The following is a 17521-nucleotide window of genomic DNA, read 5'->3' on the forward strand; positions in this document are numbered from 1 at the left end:
GGAAAACGTTTCAAAACAGATAATTAGCAATACATCTAGACTGTCTAGTCATGTAACTAATTGCTTAAAGCCAAAGCAAGCAATCAAACGGACAAACACACAAATCATATTGAAATCTTCTCACATATCCCAGCGAAGTTTCCTCTATTGTAGAGGGAGGTTTGAGGGGAGGGACATCAAGCGAAATAACACAAAAGACACAAGGAGAACAAACGACGACAGCAACAACAACAACAACAACAACAACAACAACAGAGGAAAGAAAGAAGAAAAAAAAACACAGCACAGGTGAATTGAGGATGAGGCGATCAGTGAGAATGTGAAGGCTGCTGACTTATCTCTTTACACACACACACACACACACACACACAAACACAAACTCATTTACCAAATCAACTTTTCAGAATATAGACAACATACCCTGGGGCATTTCGTAACAATGTCATGTTGAATTTCTGTATGCATGCACAAACACTATAATCTGATTTGGCATCTGATCTGATTTGGAATCTGATTTTGATCTGTTTCCAATGGGCCTGGATTTGGCGGTTGGTGTGCGTTGTTTTACAGTACTTTGTTTGGACGTGCGTATTCAGGGTTTCGTGACAGGTCTACGGTAGCCGTCACCTTCTCAGTCTGAACACAGCAGATGACAGTGATGGAAAGACAGACATCCTGTGTCTTGAGAAGAGTGCTGTACTTCCTCTCTCTCTCTCTCTCTCTGTCTGTCTCTCCCTCTGTCTATCTGTCTGTCTCTTTTTTTCTTTCTTTCTCATCTCCGCTCACATTGACAGCCAAGGCCAACGGAAAAAGTCAGCTCTTTGTAGTAGACAGAGGAAACTTTTTGCGGGTGAAAGATGCTGTATTTAACAATAGCTTCTGAGACATAGGAGAGAGGTTGAGAGAGGAGCGACAGCTGAATATTTTTAGACGCAGGATGGAGGAGAACAGAATGGGAAAGAATTACAAATCCATCCTGTGTCCTGCAAACGGCACAGACCACCACAAAAAAAAAAAAAAATTCCCAGCACAGTCGCCTCGACTTTAAAGGAACGATACTGCCGCATTAATAAATCGTTTGAACACGATAAGGCCAACGGCATGGAGCAGCGGCATCCGTTTTAATTTGGCGGTACATGCCTCTGTTACAGTATAAGCCAATTCATTAGCATGTTCTCTGGCATACATGAGCCACACCCGCTAAGATGACGTGAGCCTGGTTACGCGGCATAAGCCTGTTGGCGTCTGCATAAGCAGAGCGCCCCCTGTTAAGTCTGTGCCGTATGTGCAGGTCAGGGAGGGGCAGGTTTTTGGGGGTTTTTTTAAGCAGCGCAAAGCAGTGACAGATATAGTGGGTGGTGCTACTCTACCTGACGCTCAGTTCTCTCTGGGGGCCGGTGTAGAGGGAGAATGGGAGGAGGGGAGGGGAGGGGAGGGGAGGGGTGGAGGAGAGAGCAGTCCGAATGCAGTGACGAGGCAAGGCCAATAAACAGAGTGCCATCCAGGAAACAACACAGAAAACCAGACATTATTTCCCATTCCTTAGTGTTAGTCAGTAACTGCATGTCACACACCACAAAACTGTTGTTCTACTGCAAAGCATTCCAAACAAATTGCTCATCAGCTTTTGTACACGCTTTCTATTGTCTGTGTTTCTTAATTAAAATATTTCACTGTGGATTCTACAAGGCTGTGAATGTGATATAGACAGATTTGTGAATATTTCACTTATGCTGAATATATTTTATAAATTCATTTGACAGTTCATTTGGCAAGCTCTCCTCATGAATGAACTTAGGGAAAAAAGGCCTCATTTGGCAAGATCATACAACAGTTTTATTTGTGTAAAACTTAAATATTCATTTTTACAGTTTTTTTGGGGATATTTATAGTTTATATAGCTTTGTAATCAAGCTTATTTCTACGCAGCTGAAGATGATATCATAATGGATAATGAAATTTTTAATTAAAAATGAAAAAACAAAACAAAACAAATGAAAACATTGTTAAAATGCAGGCAGTGAAGCGGTGAAAAAAAGAATCATTGTATGTGTGAGTGTCTTTACAAGCCACTAGAGGGAGCAAGATTTCTTGCCACTCAGATAAAGGTCAATGGGGGTCTTCATCACAAAGTCTATGAATATACAGTGAGAATGCCAGTAGCAGCACTGTTATTACACAGTTGCACAAAACTACATCAAGACTTTGTCTGCTTTTCCTCAGAGGATCCTCAACATGTCATGTTCGCTACAAATGAGTCTGGGCTGAAATGAGGTCACCTTCACTTTTTTGACTGACTGAATTGAAACAGGGGTTCATTACAATTCAACTCACGTGCAAGAAAATGAGAAAAAAAGAGGACAGGACAAAAGGACAAATTTGTAAGAGCATTTTCAAACTGAAACACAATCAAAATTAAAGTAGCCATGACCACTGACAATCTAAAAAAAAGTCAAATACTTAAAAATAGATTATTAATAGATTATGCTGTCTTTTCAACACTATATATCATCCACTGATCTTTTTTAACCGTTTAACTGACAGACTGGAAAATGTGTCTGTAATTATTCAAACCTGATAAAGATAGACAGTAATATTTTCATGTTTTTGGGTTGAGACTGAACACAGCCATGCAGTGTGTATGTGCATTCATGCGTGTTTGTGTGTGTGCGTGTGTGGGTTGAAGTCTTACCTCTTCTAACTGACTGTGCACATGTTGAACTATCAAGTCAATCGCCACCTTATTACCACCACCTGGTAAAACAACACAACACGACATCATATGGACAAGATGAGGACATGAGTACACATGTATGTATGTATGTGTGTGTGTGTGTGTGTGTGTGTGTGTGTGTGTGTGTGTGTGTGTGTGTGTGTATGTGTGTGTCTGCGCACATGTCCCCGAAGATTTACGTACTAATTTTGGTAACAAGACATTAAAAGTAGAAATATGAGTGAGTGAGTGTGTGTGTGTGTGTGTGTGTACGCGCACATGTGTGTGAGTATGTGTGTACATGTGTTTATGTGTTAACTTTTGGTCTTATGACATTAGAAGGAGAAAAAAAGTACGTGTGTAGTATGAAGTATGTGAAGTAAGTGTGTGTGTGTGAGAGAGAGAGAGAGAGAGAGAGAGAGGGAGAGGTATTATTATTATACTCACCTCGCGGCACCACGATGTCTGCCAGTCTCATAGACGGCTCTATGTATTGTTCAAATGCAGGCTTCACAAATTTATTGTACTGTTTGATCACCCCTTCAATGTCCCGCCCACGGTCTGTTATGTCCCTCCTCAGCCTCCGTACCAGCCGGATATCAGAGTCAGTGTCCACAAAGATTTTCATGTCCAACAACTGAAAACCCCCCCCCCAAAAAAAAACAAAAACAAAAGACAATCATTGTATTACACTTCATTTGGTCACAGGCCTACATATTTGGAACATTTTTTTTTAATTTCTGACACAACAGCTTTCTCAATATTTTCATTATGAAAATAATTTGTTTCACTGAGAGTACACTGTCATCTCAGACTGAGCCAATGAACCAGACTTTGTCTTACCTTTAATAGCTCTTTATCAGCAAAAGCCATAATACCCTCAAATATGATGACACTGGCACCATACACAGTTTTCTGTAATCACACACATGAAAATGAGAGAATGGACTTACATGCTCTTGCTGCTATTAAGGGGGAATATTTAAAGAGTAATTTAAATAAATGATACAGAGGCTTGAATATTATATCTAATGGACAGATTAAAAGGATGATCTTTCTCATCTCTGTCTATGTACAGAATGTCCAACGTCTAAAAGGTCTGTACAGAAAAACTCATGTAACATCTAAAAAGGATTTAAATGACATAAGATTAAATAGTGATATGAGTGTTACAGTGTGTGTATGTGTGTGTGTGTGTGTGTGTGTGTGTGTTAGTATACTCACCCACTCCTTCTGCCTTCCATGTGTAGTAAAATCATACACAGGGATTTTAACACTCTTGCCTTGCTTCAGCTTGCGGAGTGTGTGAACGAGCAGGTCAAAATCAAAGGCATCTGGATGGTCAAAGTTATAGTCATTACTGGCAGCCAGTAACTGCTGTTCAGGTGTGAGAACCTGCAGAGAGACACCACGGCAAAGGTAGAAGAACACAGAGTCAGTCAGACAGCAGAATTTCAGCCTAAAACTGGAGACCTAAAGCTCTGTGCATCCCAAAACTCTGCTCCACCATTCAGATTACAAGCCTGTCATATACGTGGTAATAGTGATACATTCAAACTCCCCTGCACTTTCAAATACCTTGTAGTGAATAGAAATGTTTGGCTGGAAACTTCAATGGTCTACATGCAACCTAAGGGCCATGTCAGCCACCCAAATGTACAGAGACACGTCAGAAAGATTTCAAATTGTGTTAAGCCTTTCCCTCCTGGATTTAGAGTCAAACTAATGAAAATTGATCACATGATATTCCCCCAACCCCTCCCAGGTAGGACGTGGCTGATTTGGGGTGGACTAAATTTAGGTTGAGGACACAGACACACTGTGTAGCCACTGTTGGCCCTCTTTAAACGCTCTAACTCTGCCTTCTGGCATTCTGTTTCTTTCCCTCTCCGCTTCCACAACAAGCACGAAAACACAAACACAAACTCTCTCTCTTTTTCAGTGTCATACGCTATCTATCCAGCTTCACAGCGTAATCATTACTGCTGTGATAAATGAGAATGTATGCGAGTTCTTGATTTTTATTAGAAACCTCAGTTAGGGCTATATCAAACAAGTTATATGGCCATACTTATGGGGACTACAGCACAGACAGAATGTGAGGGAAAAACATTTTTTAGTTGCTTAGAGAAACTGAGCTAAACCTGAGGTGAGTGCTATTTTATATGACGGAGAGTAAGAGAGAGAGAGAGAGAGATGTTTATGCCTGTTGTAAATTCCTCTCTCACTGCTCTGACCAGTGTGGAATATCAAGTCTTACATAAGGAACTGGGAGAGACACTACCGGGCATAAGCTTCTTTCACATTCACATTCACATTCACATTCACTCTCACATTCACATTCACATTCACATTCACATTCACTCTCACTTTCTTTTCTCTCTCTCTCTCTTTCTCGCAACAAACTCAACTGTTTGTCTTCATTCAAGTTACCCTCTCATCCTGATGCTCTCGTTCACCATCTACCTCTGTTTGCTTTTTGAAGAGTTTTCGTGCAAGCTTTGTCCTTGTGAACCACATCCACAGACACACATGTTTTGTTTGTTAGCTCAAATACTAACTGTGCACTAACACACTGTCTAACTGTGCACTGTCAAACACAGCAGTTCAACAAAGCGGTTTGCCATATTTGTCCAGAGAGAGAAGTCACATTTAGTCACGCAATATGAAAATTTACTTTGTAAAAGGAGTCCATTGACAGTAGCACAACCCAGGGGACATCCAGATCCTCGATAATCTTTCGGGCCACCGTGGTTTTTCCGGAGGCACTGCCCCCACACAGCCCTGTGGGTAAAATGGATCAATGAATTTTAATCCGAGCAAGCATTACAGTTCACGCCACCATCAGAGGACAGCTCTTATCAGTAAACCCTTAACACAAACCACATCATGGTATACTCACAACTATGTCATGCCCTCAGATGTACCCAGGGGGTTTTGAACTAGAAGGGGCGGGGCTTTAGCGGTAGGTTCTCTTGCTTGGTTACAGATAAGATAAGCTTCAATGAGCGGCCGAAATTATATGTATAAATGGGCGAGGGGAGTTTTATGATTACTGTTAATTGCAGAACCAAATAAATGAGACTCTGAACCCTTTCTCACCAATAACAAAGGCCTCTTTAGACTGGGTCCCATGTTCGTTGTACCAGGGGGGTCGGCCAGCGGTGTAGATGGTTCTCTTGCTTGTCCGTAGGAGGGGGGGTTCTGATTTACACTGGCTGGTGGTCCGCTTCCTCTGTGCCAGCACTGTGTTCACAGGGGGGAGGAGTCTGTCCAGGGAGTCTTCGCCACCGCCACTATCAGTCAGGAAACACGAATTAAAAAAAAGAGAAAAAAATGAAAAAGTTACTTCCTACCACTTCCTCCCTCTGTCTTCCTGTTCAATGAAGTGGTAAGAGACAGTGTCTTTTCACACTGTCTGGAAGTTAGAGCCCGCGTAGCAGTGCATGTGTGTGTGTTAGAGAGTTTATTCACATTTATTCACACATTTGTGCGCTCCTCTAGGTGTTATCAGTGGTTCACAACCTCTTACATAAGCAGTCATGTGACGTCCCCTATCATATTTGTAAAGGTTTGTAAAACACTTGTTAATGGGCCACAGATAAAGAACATTTATCATTTGACCTTATTTTTGTCTGTAGTGATTGGTATACATTCAAACCAGAGGACATGTCAGTCAGCAGGTTACTCATTCATGACTGATAATGATGGTCAATTATTAGCACCCAAAATATTCCAACATATAGCATAAAAAATTACAGACCAAACATGAAATACTAGGTACAAGTCATATCCTTCATTGTGTTAAGGTATTATACAGTGCAAAAAAAAAAACTTGGGGTCACACAGAAGAGGGAGGAGGAGTGAGATGAATCCATTATTAATCAGTCTCAGCAGTGTTTTACCATTCTTAAGGGTGAATCAGGGTGACAACATGCTGTTTACTGTTTTACATGTGCTTGTGTTATTGGTACTAGTGAGTAGTAAGTGTGCATTTAGAGTGAAGTCATGAAAAACACACGGGTTCAGACACTGTCATGAGACTAAACACCTCATTGTGTCAATGACACACCCCATTGTGCCAAACACTCCATTGTGTCAAACACCCCATTGTGCCAATGTCGCTACACAAAACTACACAGCAGTTCATCAAAACGAGTCAATGAAAAGTGAGAAAACAAATTGCGAGAAAGTGAGAAACAAATGGCGGACGCGTCTTCGAAGAGCCATTTCGTGAGAAAGGAGGCACAGAGTTGAACAGCAACATTCTGTTTGTTTTTTTTCAATGGAGGGATCCTTTACAGGAACGTTTGTGACGTATAAATGGAATCTGTATTCCAAAGCGTGATCAAGAAAAAAGAAAGAGTAGCTGAAAAATGGCATTACTTCTCATTTCTTCATGCTTAGAAGCATAGTTATGAACCTTAAGGTGTTCTGTGCAAGACCACTACCATTTCCGACACACAACAGGTGTTCATCAATGATTAGAATATAAATAACAGAAAACAATCATTTAACACTTTGGGACCAGGATCTTGTGTTGGTTTCTAACATATAGCTAATACATAGAGATAAATGATATGATATGGTATGGTAAATGAATTATTCAGTTGGAATGGGAAAACAGGATTGCTGAACAATTAATAATAGTTAATTCAGGCCTTTAGTGGGCACTTAAACAGATACGTACTGGTTATACACACACACAAAGAATTGAAGCTGTCAGGTTGTCAGGTGTGTTGTTCTAGCTGGACAACACCAACACAGACATGAGCTTGGAGACAATTACAGACTCTCTGAGTTCAGCAAAAAATCCAAGGACAATGGGCTTGCGCCACTAAATTTGCCTTTGTCGACAAGTATTAAATGAATATTCAAAGCACAAGGCCCAAGCCAAAGTGTGAAAAAAGCCTTCGTTTGTTTACAGATCCAGGAAACTCACAGAGCAATTCAGGAATCCAGAAGAAAACTGAAAGGGAAAAGTAAGAAACTTGCCTCGGGGCCACAAACAGACCACATAGCTCTCATACATTCTCATGGATTCCTTGTTTGCATACACTTAATTAATTCTAGATCAGCACCTACACCACTATGGCCACGAACATTACACAAAACCTCAGAAGGGCATCTTAAGCAACAAACCGGCAATGTATATGAATGTAAAAACATTATAAATACATAATAACACATCTGTACTAACTTGTGATGGAAAAAATGTCCTGTAAATCCTTATACACTTACTGTGACCTGTGAGCTATCCACATTCTGTCCAGAGGAGACTGAAAAAAACCAGCCATTACTGTAGCCAGGAGAAAATGTCTCAATTATATTCAGAGTTTTAGCTTCCTGCTTTAACTTCTCCTGGTTTTCTTTCTGTGTTTCAAACATACCATTGGAGCTTAGCTGGCAGTAAAATGCCGAAGGGGTTAAAGTTAAGGAAGAGAACAAAGACTTGAGGGACAGCCTTTACACTATCTTATCAGTTTGTCCTGAGGTAGTCACTGACTGTGTGTGTGTGGCAAGGTACATAAATCACCAGTTCCAAAATAAAAGGTCTGTAAGTCCAGCTAGAGCATAATGAGAATGTGATAAAAGATTAGCCTGTGTTTGTGAACCCTGCTCTTTCACAGGTCTCTTTACTCATCTAAGGAACAGTAAAATTCAAGGACAATATACCTCTACAAACAAGACAGTGTCTCAGCAACTTCATCTTTATAGCACAGCATAAAAACAGCAACTAAAAACAACAACTAAAATTTGAGGTAATGTTAGACCACTGCAGAAGTCTTACAGAGCCATTTAAACTCAAAGTGTAGAGTTAATGCTGAACGCTGAAGCATTAAAGCCAATTGGTGTAAGAATAATTGTCTGATAAACAGTAAATATGACTATCTGTAGTAGATGCACCAAGTTGTCAGACGCAACCAAAACTGGCCACCAGCAGAGCGGCCAACAGGTGACCTTCTGCCTGTCGGCTACAGTCAGAAGGCATACTGCACATAGTTCTCCACTCAGACACGGCGTAGCCTGACACCCTGTCATTCCTCACAAGAGAATACTCACTTAGGAGCTTTAACTGTTCAAACAATTAAACAAGAATGAAGAGAGACACTGAGAGAGAGAGAGAGAGAGAGAGAGAGATAGAGAGGGAGAGAGAGAAAGAGAGAGAGAGCGGGAGAGAGAGAGGGAGAGGGAGAGAGAGAAAGAGAGAGAGAGAGGGAGAGGGAGAGAGTGGTACTCGTAGTAGTTGTTACAAAAAATAAAGTAAAAAGTCTTACCTGCCATCCGCCCTGAGAGACCAACAGCCTGATATCCTGGCTCCCGAATATGCCGGGAGAGCGTTCATGATAAAAGGAGTGATCCAGTTAGGAAAGAGAAGGCTAATATATCAGGACTGAGTGGTGGAGTATGCTTGGCATACACATATACACATACACACACGCGCACACAGACAGACTGGCAGAACTGTTCACTCACTCTTGCCTTTTGGCAAATACACGGCTGCAAAAAGTGAAAGATCGCTACAGAACTTGTTAAACGGTAACACAGAGGGCGGGAGAGAGTAAGAACGAGAGAGCAAGAAAGGCAACCAGGGGAAGAAACGAAACTATGCAATCAACATCTGTTTTGTTTTCCTCACACACACACACACACACACACACCTCTATTTAGTGCACTGTAGCCATTCAAGAGAGAGTTTGAGGAATGAAAGTACAGCAGTATCTTTTCCTCTCACTCTCTCTTTCTCGTACCAGCCCCCCCACCCACCCCCCCCCCCCTTCGCTCCTCTGCCCTCCCCTCCACTCCTATGCTTCTGCAAGCCCTGCCAACCGACGTAAGAGGATAACCTATCCCACAGATTATGTTCGTTAGGTGGTATTAATAGCAGTACGTTTGGACAGAGACCTCCTCCCTACAGACGCGCACACACACGCCCCCTCAGCCAGCCTCTTATGAAGCCAGTCATCTGTCTGTGACATTTAGTGTCGCAACGGTTCACTTGAGGAAAGACTGAATGCTGCAACAAGAACAACAACAGTTCTCACTGCTGCCCGTGCAACACGAAGTCAGAGAGAGAGAGAGAGAGAGAGAGAGAGAGAGAGAGAGAGAGAGAGAAAGAGAGAGATCGTGAATTGGGAGTGGAATGGTGGGGATTTGAGGAGAGAGACAGAACGTTCCCAATCAGGAGCTACCGTGTCTGTGAATACTTGCCACTCATATCTGGGGAGTTTGACAGTCACTCTCTCTCTCTCTTTCTCTTTCCAACCCCCCCCCCCCCCCCCCCCCCCTCTTTGCCCCCACCCCACCCTAGCCACCCTTGAGACTGCCAATCCTCAGCCAAGCTCATAGGAGACAGACTCTGGAGCACAAACAGAATGATGAAACCCTACTCCCTCTGCCCTCCAGCACTGAAAAAAAGAAAAAAGAAAAACAGCAGACACCTGCACTAATAGCAACCTTTCATAAGGAGTGAACAAGACACAGCACAGAAAAGTATTGGGTTCAGGGGGTGACACTTGTAAACAGTAAAGCTAAACAAAGTTCGCCTTGGCCTTTCACGGTCTTTCCAACACACTGTTAAGACTCTTTTCTGTGACTGTTACCCAAGATTCACATGAGAAACCTACAATTTAAAAGAACTCCGGTCTGTGACTGGGTGTAGTTTCCCGGTAATGAAAACAACCAGTATGGGGTTTAGTTATCCCCTGAATCAGAGCCCAGTTGTGAGTGAGATTCTGAAAGAGCAACAAACACCTAGCCACTCCTCTTCAGATAAACCCTGCGGTTTTCACATGCAGAGAGGATTAAAAATCTGTGCCCCCTCTTTTTTTTTAAAACAGAGGTTTTTAGGCACTCTGTTATTATGTTCCTCTCAGACAATTAAGGTCAGACATAATGCTAAAACAGGCCTGCTTAAAGAGGCGTCAATGCTTTGTGCATTTTGCATTGTGCAAATGATCTGAGCTTCAATACAAACTGTGTTCCACTGAGTTAGGGCAATGTGACGTTAAGTAGAGGTCAACATAGAGACATGAAAAAAATCTCTTTTCTGTGCAGAATATTCACATTTTATATATTTTATAACAGCTTCAATAATAATTGTGTACAGTAGTGAAATACTAAGTCTGTTATCATAATGTAAAGATTGTATTATAGGTACAAAATGTAAGATTGTTGAAAGGTATTGACAACCTGTAGTCTAGGGGAAGAATTGGTTACCAAATATGGAAACAACAGCGCCATCTGTAACTGTAATATATGTGCTGTGTACATACATACACTGTCAACGTCAGATAAACACAGAGTTATTGGGGATGCCTAATGGACTGAAACACAAACTTAAGAACACATTCGTTAATATGTGTTTAATCAAAGTACTGCAAAAACATTAATACAAAGTTAACAAAAAGCCAGATTCACAAAACTAGTTCAATTCCGGTTACCTTTTTTTGTTTTGGTTATGTAAAGACAATATTGATAATGTTTTTCCATGGGTATTGTTGATTAATGTTGAATAAAAGAAAAAACTAAAGTCTAAAATTTTGTTCAAACAGTTAAAAAATGGTTATATTTCCCATGCTCAGTGCTATCCCTGACTAATAATATGTCGCTGTTAAGTGTCTGTGTCGTTAACTGACGTTTTATGGAAGAGCGTAGTTGAGCTATGAGGCACTGTTTGTCAAGAACACGCATATGGTCTCCCTAACAAAGATGAAATTATTTACACTACACTTGAATACCAGCAGCTCCACTGATTTCAGATTTACAGTTATATGATCACTAATGCACATAGGGCACCGGAGACAACAACTGGTCTCTCTGTCGGAAACACGCCCTACGTCTTAAAAGAGAGCACTCTTTCAAAAGAGCAAACCAAAAAAGAAAGAAAGAAAGAAAGAAACAAAAACACGCCCCAACATACTAAACAGAGTAAAGATTCTGCCTGTAATCCAATGTAGCCGATATGGGTACAGACAGCGTAGAAATGACGAAAATGTCCCACTGAGTCTTTTGTACACAAATGAAAAATACATTCACAGGTTTCTACATGTTATAGTTCTGTCATGATTACAGTCATTTCATTTTGCTGACTGAAAAAATACAACTAATCTGGACGGGTGAGAAGGTTATGCCCTCTGACCAATTTATGAATTAGAGGTTGTTATGTTATTACACCCTCTTGTGGCGATCAGCGACACTAATAAGCAGTGAAGACGTGATCTGTTACGGCGTGAACAGATAAGGCGTTCTGTATTTGGGCGAGGCGTCATTACAAATGTGTCTTCAACTGTCTCATTGACTCTGAATAATATTTTCCCCAAAAGTCGTGCGTAGGATTTTAGCGATGAATCATCTCAACATCTCAATCATCTCAACGAGTCTATTTCCAATATTTTTCAGTTATCTCGCGGGGGAAAATGGGTAGAGATGTACATCTTCGTCTTCGAAAACTTTCAGTTCCCACGTTAGACAACACTGCTTTTGTGCCATTAGTCAAAACGTCGGCCCACGTACATTTTGTTGAGTGATGTTTTAAACTTTGTGTCCTGTGTACTTATTACAACTTTTACAAGTACATTTGCTACATTCCTTAGCGATCAAAAAGAAGCAGAACTAAAATTAATCTGCTTTTAATTGCAAAGTGAGAAAACTCAATTCTCCAGGGAACTTGAAACAAATACTTATTATCAGTAACGCCATAATCAGATATGTCGCGGGAAACATTTTAAGAGTGAGATATTTAGCCTTTGGAATGTTGAAAATGTCACTGGAATCTGATCGCGTGTTATGCGCAGAGAAATCTGACCAATGGGACGCATGGGTCCAGTTGCACTCTGTGTAAGAAGACTGGGTTATTTTTGACATATTTGCCAAAACCGTTTACATCATATTCTCATGCAAACTTTGCTTTAAACTACGCCAGCGTACAATCTACGGACAAGTTATGCTGCCACGCAGTACGTGATATCATTCTATTGCCATGTCACTAGCAGGGCACCACTTTGAAAGCGACTTCCTGACTTTCATGGGCAATACGAGCTGGGCTTTCGCGGATGCTAACGTGCTACCCTGTAACCATGAGGACACACCACGCGACAGGTCACTGGATGTACATGTGAGCGTGTTATGTTGGCAACATAAAAAGTTCCTATATGAAAACCCAGGAAGTGTTACTGTAATTGTGTCATTGGCATAGTTACTTATACTAACCTCGTAGACCGCACTGATGATTTCTCCCCGCACTCCATCGTAGAGACCCTTCCTTCCCCGCACACAGCAGACATTGTTGCGTTGCTACTTGACAATCAGCTGTTCCGAGGTGGGTCGTTCTACATGCATGCTGGGGAATGCAGTTCCATTTCTATATGAACGCGTCATTGTGAATGTTGGTGTATGCTACAAGGACTTCGGCGCCCAGAAGGCCACTGGTTTATTTTTCATGATCTACAAAGCATCAAACGTCCATTTACATATACGGTGAATTTCAAACCGGAGTTCTTAAAAAAAAAAAAGACAGAAAGAAAAGACAAAAAAGAAAAATAATGTTTAAGTCAGACAGTAGATTCCAACTAACAGATCTGCACAACCTCCGGGCTTTTCGCCCAAGCGACAAACGATAGACGCTAACTATATATAAATGAAATATCATGTTAAGGTCTTGGTTTACGTTTCAAAATAACGCTGATTTTGTGCTTAAAAAAATCTAACGAGGCCCTCAATAAAGATAAATGAACGAAAATCAAATCTTTAGTCAACAACATGTTTATTAATTCGTTTAAGAGTACTAATGCACAGTTAATACAATTTTGAAAAAAAAAAAAAAAGTTCAGAAAATTATAGTAATTAGTAACTAGATGACCAACTTCATTTCAGAAATAATAAAAATAAAACGATTTCCCCCTAGACAACAATGGACACTCACAGCATCCAATTGTTGACTGTCTAATAAACTTTACTATCAATTTCAAAGTATGTGGGCAAAATTTTCATGATTTTGGACTTTGGACTACTCTTGTGTAACACTGCAGTGTTCCCTATTTCTAAATTATACAGGATCACAGTCTCAAAATCGTCTTATTATCATACTTTTTGTCAATTAGGGTTCATTTTAGCGTGGATCAACCTGTTTGCAGATCTATTACAATCGTTTTTTTTAAATATTCATAATAAAAGAAAAATAAAGGACAAAAAATGCAAAACTGTAGAGGGCACACTGTTCTACTGACCCCCCAGGTACAAAAGCCACACCACACAGTCCAGGTCACCAATATCTCCAAAAACACTCCAAATTCAAGCCTATTTCATGGGATAGTGCACTAAAATACAGAAATACACACACACACACACACATTATGTGTATATTGTTTCAGAAAAAGGACTTTGTCAACATGTACTTTGACCTGTATTGAAAAGCACAGAACTATTATTCAAATAGTTAAAGCAACAGTGTGTCACAAAGGAGGAAAAAAAAGCAAACAAGCAAAAGAAAATGGATATGAAATGCCTTGAGATCAGGAAACTATGAAAAGTTGCAAATAGTGCCTTCATCTGCAAGTCAGTACATATCCTATAATGTTGTATTGCTGTCGTTTCTAAATAAAATGTTGCAGTATTGTGAGTTTTAATTGCTGCATATGTGTAAGCCACATTATCTAGGAAGACAGATTGTTTAAGCCAAGACATAATAATATCTCTACCGATAAGAGACACACCAACATCAGCATCAGTGAACGTGAGAATGGTAAATCCAAAAAACAGTTATATTTTTGCAGTAATTACATAATAATTCAAACAATGAAAGGTGCTTTTGTCTAAACATAACAATTCAAGGTGCACTATTCATTTTGAAGGTGTTAACCACCAAAGCGCAGACTTCTTTTTGTGTGAGTGTGTTGTTGTTTTGTTTTTTCTTTTTTTTTTTGTTTTTAAATGAGACTAGGCCCATTACATCATAACACTACACTAAGGGCCCTGTCATTTACCCATATCGTGACTACGAGACTCAAATAACCCCAACAACTCAACTGAAAAACAAACGAAAAAATCCATTATAAAATGTCTTACGAAACAAACAAACACAACCAAAAAAAACCCCCAAACAAACACTGTGGCTTGAAGACAGGATGGGACTTTCAGGTGACTACACAGAATGTTCTGTTTAAACAAACAAATAAACAAACAAAAAACTGATGACATTTCGGTCCTTTTGAAGGACAGAAAAATGAAACTGATGAATGCAATTCATACTCGAATAAATGATGGCAAAGTCGACAGGTTTCTATAGTTTTTCAACAGTCAATAAGGTATGATGGCTATTGAAGCACCTTTTCTCAAACCATGTACAGTTCATCCTAATTTACTTAAAGTACTATAAGACTGCTATGTAGGTTATATTTACAAGCAAACATTAATGAATACGTCACTTTAAGTGAGCTGATTCTTTTACTTGATAGATATAAATATATTTTAAATAATTTATATATTTTTTTCTCTTTGTTAATGACCAGTGGTCAAATATTTTGCTTTATGGCAATTAGATCATGGTTTCAAGTACTTCAATTAGAGTCTTCATTCATTTCAGAATAAAAATCGATTTCTTTTCCCCTCAAAATCCTTTCAATCTTCATTATTTAATACAAAATGAGGAAGCTGCAATAGAAAGATACCCAGCTTTCAATTTGTTGCCTTTTTTTGGGTACAGATATGGCTTAAAATGTATCATTAGGACACAAAGTGTGAGCATTTTGTCGTAGATTTGTCTTAGATTTGTTTAACAAATGGGGCATAGTAGGCTAAAATGGTTCTCCACATGACACAGTTTTTTCATTCTTTTTTTTTTCTGTTTTTTTCACATGATGTACAGTGCGTGGTACCCAGGCGAGGATAAAGGTTGGGGTAGTGACAGATTAACTGGGGCCTGTGAAGTGCAAGATAAAAGGAGGGAGGGAGGGGATGGGGAGTTAAAGTGCAAGACAAGCGGTTTCACCAAACGGGCCTTATCAGAACACACAGGGTCAGCACGTCACATGGAGGGACGCCGTTTTTGCTTCTTTTTTTTTTTCTTTCTTTTTTTTCTTAATAGCTTCCATTTTCCTATCAATGCGGTTGCTATTCTTCCCTTCAAAGGAGAGTCCAAAAATCACTTGGTCTCCTCAGTGTATAAACCTCAGGTTCCTGTTTAAAGCCAGAGGTGACCAATTTGATTGTGCTATCAGGCTCTACCCTAAAAATGCCACTCATCTGACCAAACAGTCACACTATTGCATACAGTCACTGAGATGGACTGTTCAGCTTATATATGCATTGCTTCAACTCAGTGACACTGCTCAATGCAGCTAGACAAAAAGAAAAATGTCACAGAAGCTCTTTTTCGACCCTCCCCACCACCCCCACCAAACTTTTCTTTTCCAAAAATCTCTCAGAGTAACATATGGACGTAATATATATATATCTCATGTGCAGATAGATATTGATGTGACAGGTGACACTGAAATCTATTTGTTTAGCTATTTCATTTGAGGTGATCATTTCTAAAAAAAAATTGGAGCTAATTAATTTAGAAGGATGAATTTAGCTTGACGTAAAGTTGATGACATCACAGATGTCAAAGGGCATTCCAGTGCTTTTGAGGTATATGTTCTTCTCAGCTGACACTGTGACATTAATAAGACAATTATACAAACTGCTTTTTTCATTCTATTTGAAGGTTTCTTTATATCTGCACTGCACATAACATTCAAACTATATTCTAATTCCTCATACCATTATCCCTATTCTTCAACTTCATTTGGATAAAACAAGATTTTCTTTTTTCTTAAACAGCCTCTGTTTTTCTGAGAGTGTAACGAGGACCTAACAGTTCAACTCTAAAACTACTGACAAAAGCCCAAGGGATATAAAAAAAAAAAGAAAGAAAAACAGAAAAAAGGAGTTTCATATGTGGCCACTAGCATAGTCTCTTCTGATGCTGACAAAGAGAGACACCAGAGACAAACCACAAAAGCAACACTATTGCACCGTAGCAGTCAGTTCCAACAGCTACCTCACTAAGTCTGCTACACCAATCAGCTGCCACAACAGAAGAAATCCAGGTACACCAAACATAATGCAAATGACCAATGACTATCAAAGACGCCCAAATTTTGACCAACCTTGCTTGAAAAAGAATGGACGAATTAATTGCTTTTGTATATATTCATATATAGATATAGATGTTGTATATATACACAGTACAGTATATCCGTAATAAAACACTAGCAGTAAATTAGCTTGTCATGCTATTTGAGTAAGTCTGATATCCTTTGGAAAAAAATCTTTCAAACACAACATAAAAACTACGGACATGTAGACATAGCTACACAAACAATCATTTTGAAATGCTCTCAACTTTTTGTTTCTAAAAAAAAAAAAAAGGAAAAAAAAAAAGCTTTTTTTTTAATATAGAAAGTGGGATTTAGCTTTGATTACAATGAACCCCTCTGTGTGAGTAGCTTAACCATTAAAATGAGGTCTAAAAATGGAATGGAAAAAAGACCATTATATTTCAGTATACCAGTAGACACATATAGTGTATATGTATGTATATATAAGGTTTTAAAAAAAAACACAATATCAGTGTGAAATTAATACAGGAAGAAATCATTTTGTCTTCCTGTAGGGATGTTTTTTCCTCCATTTGTTTCGTTTCTCTCTGGGCTTTAACCCCTTTAGGTTCCTTCACCTTTAGTGCCGAAAGCTTTCACGAGTTGAATTTTCTGGGGTCTTTCTTTTTAAGAGCATCTTGTCTAGTTCTGAAGCAGTGAGGTG

General features: G+C 39.6%; 1 protein-coding gene across 4 annotated transcripts in view; it reads right to left on the reverse strand.

Annotated features, from left to right (window-relative positions):
* Positions 1 to 13006, reverse strand: part of uckl1b (uridine-cytidine kinase 1-like 1b) — a 19029-nt gene extending 6023 nt beyond the window's left edge. Inside the window, exons 1-8 of one of the 4 annotated variants that reach the window (XM_030768443.1) lie at positions 12926 to 13006; positions 5816 to 6009; positions 5391 to 5497; positions 3938 to 4108; positions 3557 to 3628; positions 3161 to 3350; positions 2693 to 2754; positions 125 to 144 (exon numbers count right to left, since the gene is read on the reverse strand). In XM_030768443.1, the coding sequence (XP_030624303.1) occupies positions 125 to 144; positions 2693 to 2754; positions 3161 to 3350; positions 3557 to 3628; positions 3938 to 4108; positions 5391 to 5497; positions 5816 to 6009; positions 12926 to 12999 (890 nt within the window). In that variant the 5' untranslated portion in view covers positions 13000 to 13006. Of the gene's footprint in view, positions 1 to 124; positions 145 to 1370; positions 1388 to 2692; positions 2755 to 3160; positions 3351 to 3556; positions 3629 to 3937; positions 4109 to 5390; positions 5498 to 5815; positions 6010 to 8991; positions 9179 to 12925 lie in introns of those variants that run through there. The other 3 variants (XM_030768441.1, XM_030768444.1, XM_030768442.1) reach the window with 3 other exon arrangements.
* Positions 13007 to 17521: the final 4515 nt, after the last annotated feature.

Source organism: Chanos chanos, chromosome 3 (assembly GCF_902362185.1).
Source record: "Chanos chanos chromosome 3, fChaCha1.1, whole genome shotgun sequence".
Classification (NCBI taxonomy): Eukaryota; Metazoa; Chordata; class Actinopteri; order Gonorynchiformes; family Chanidae; genus Chanos; species Chanos chanos.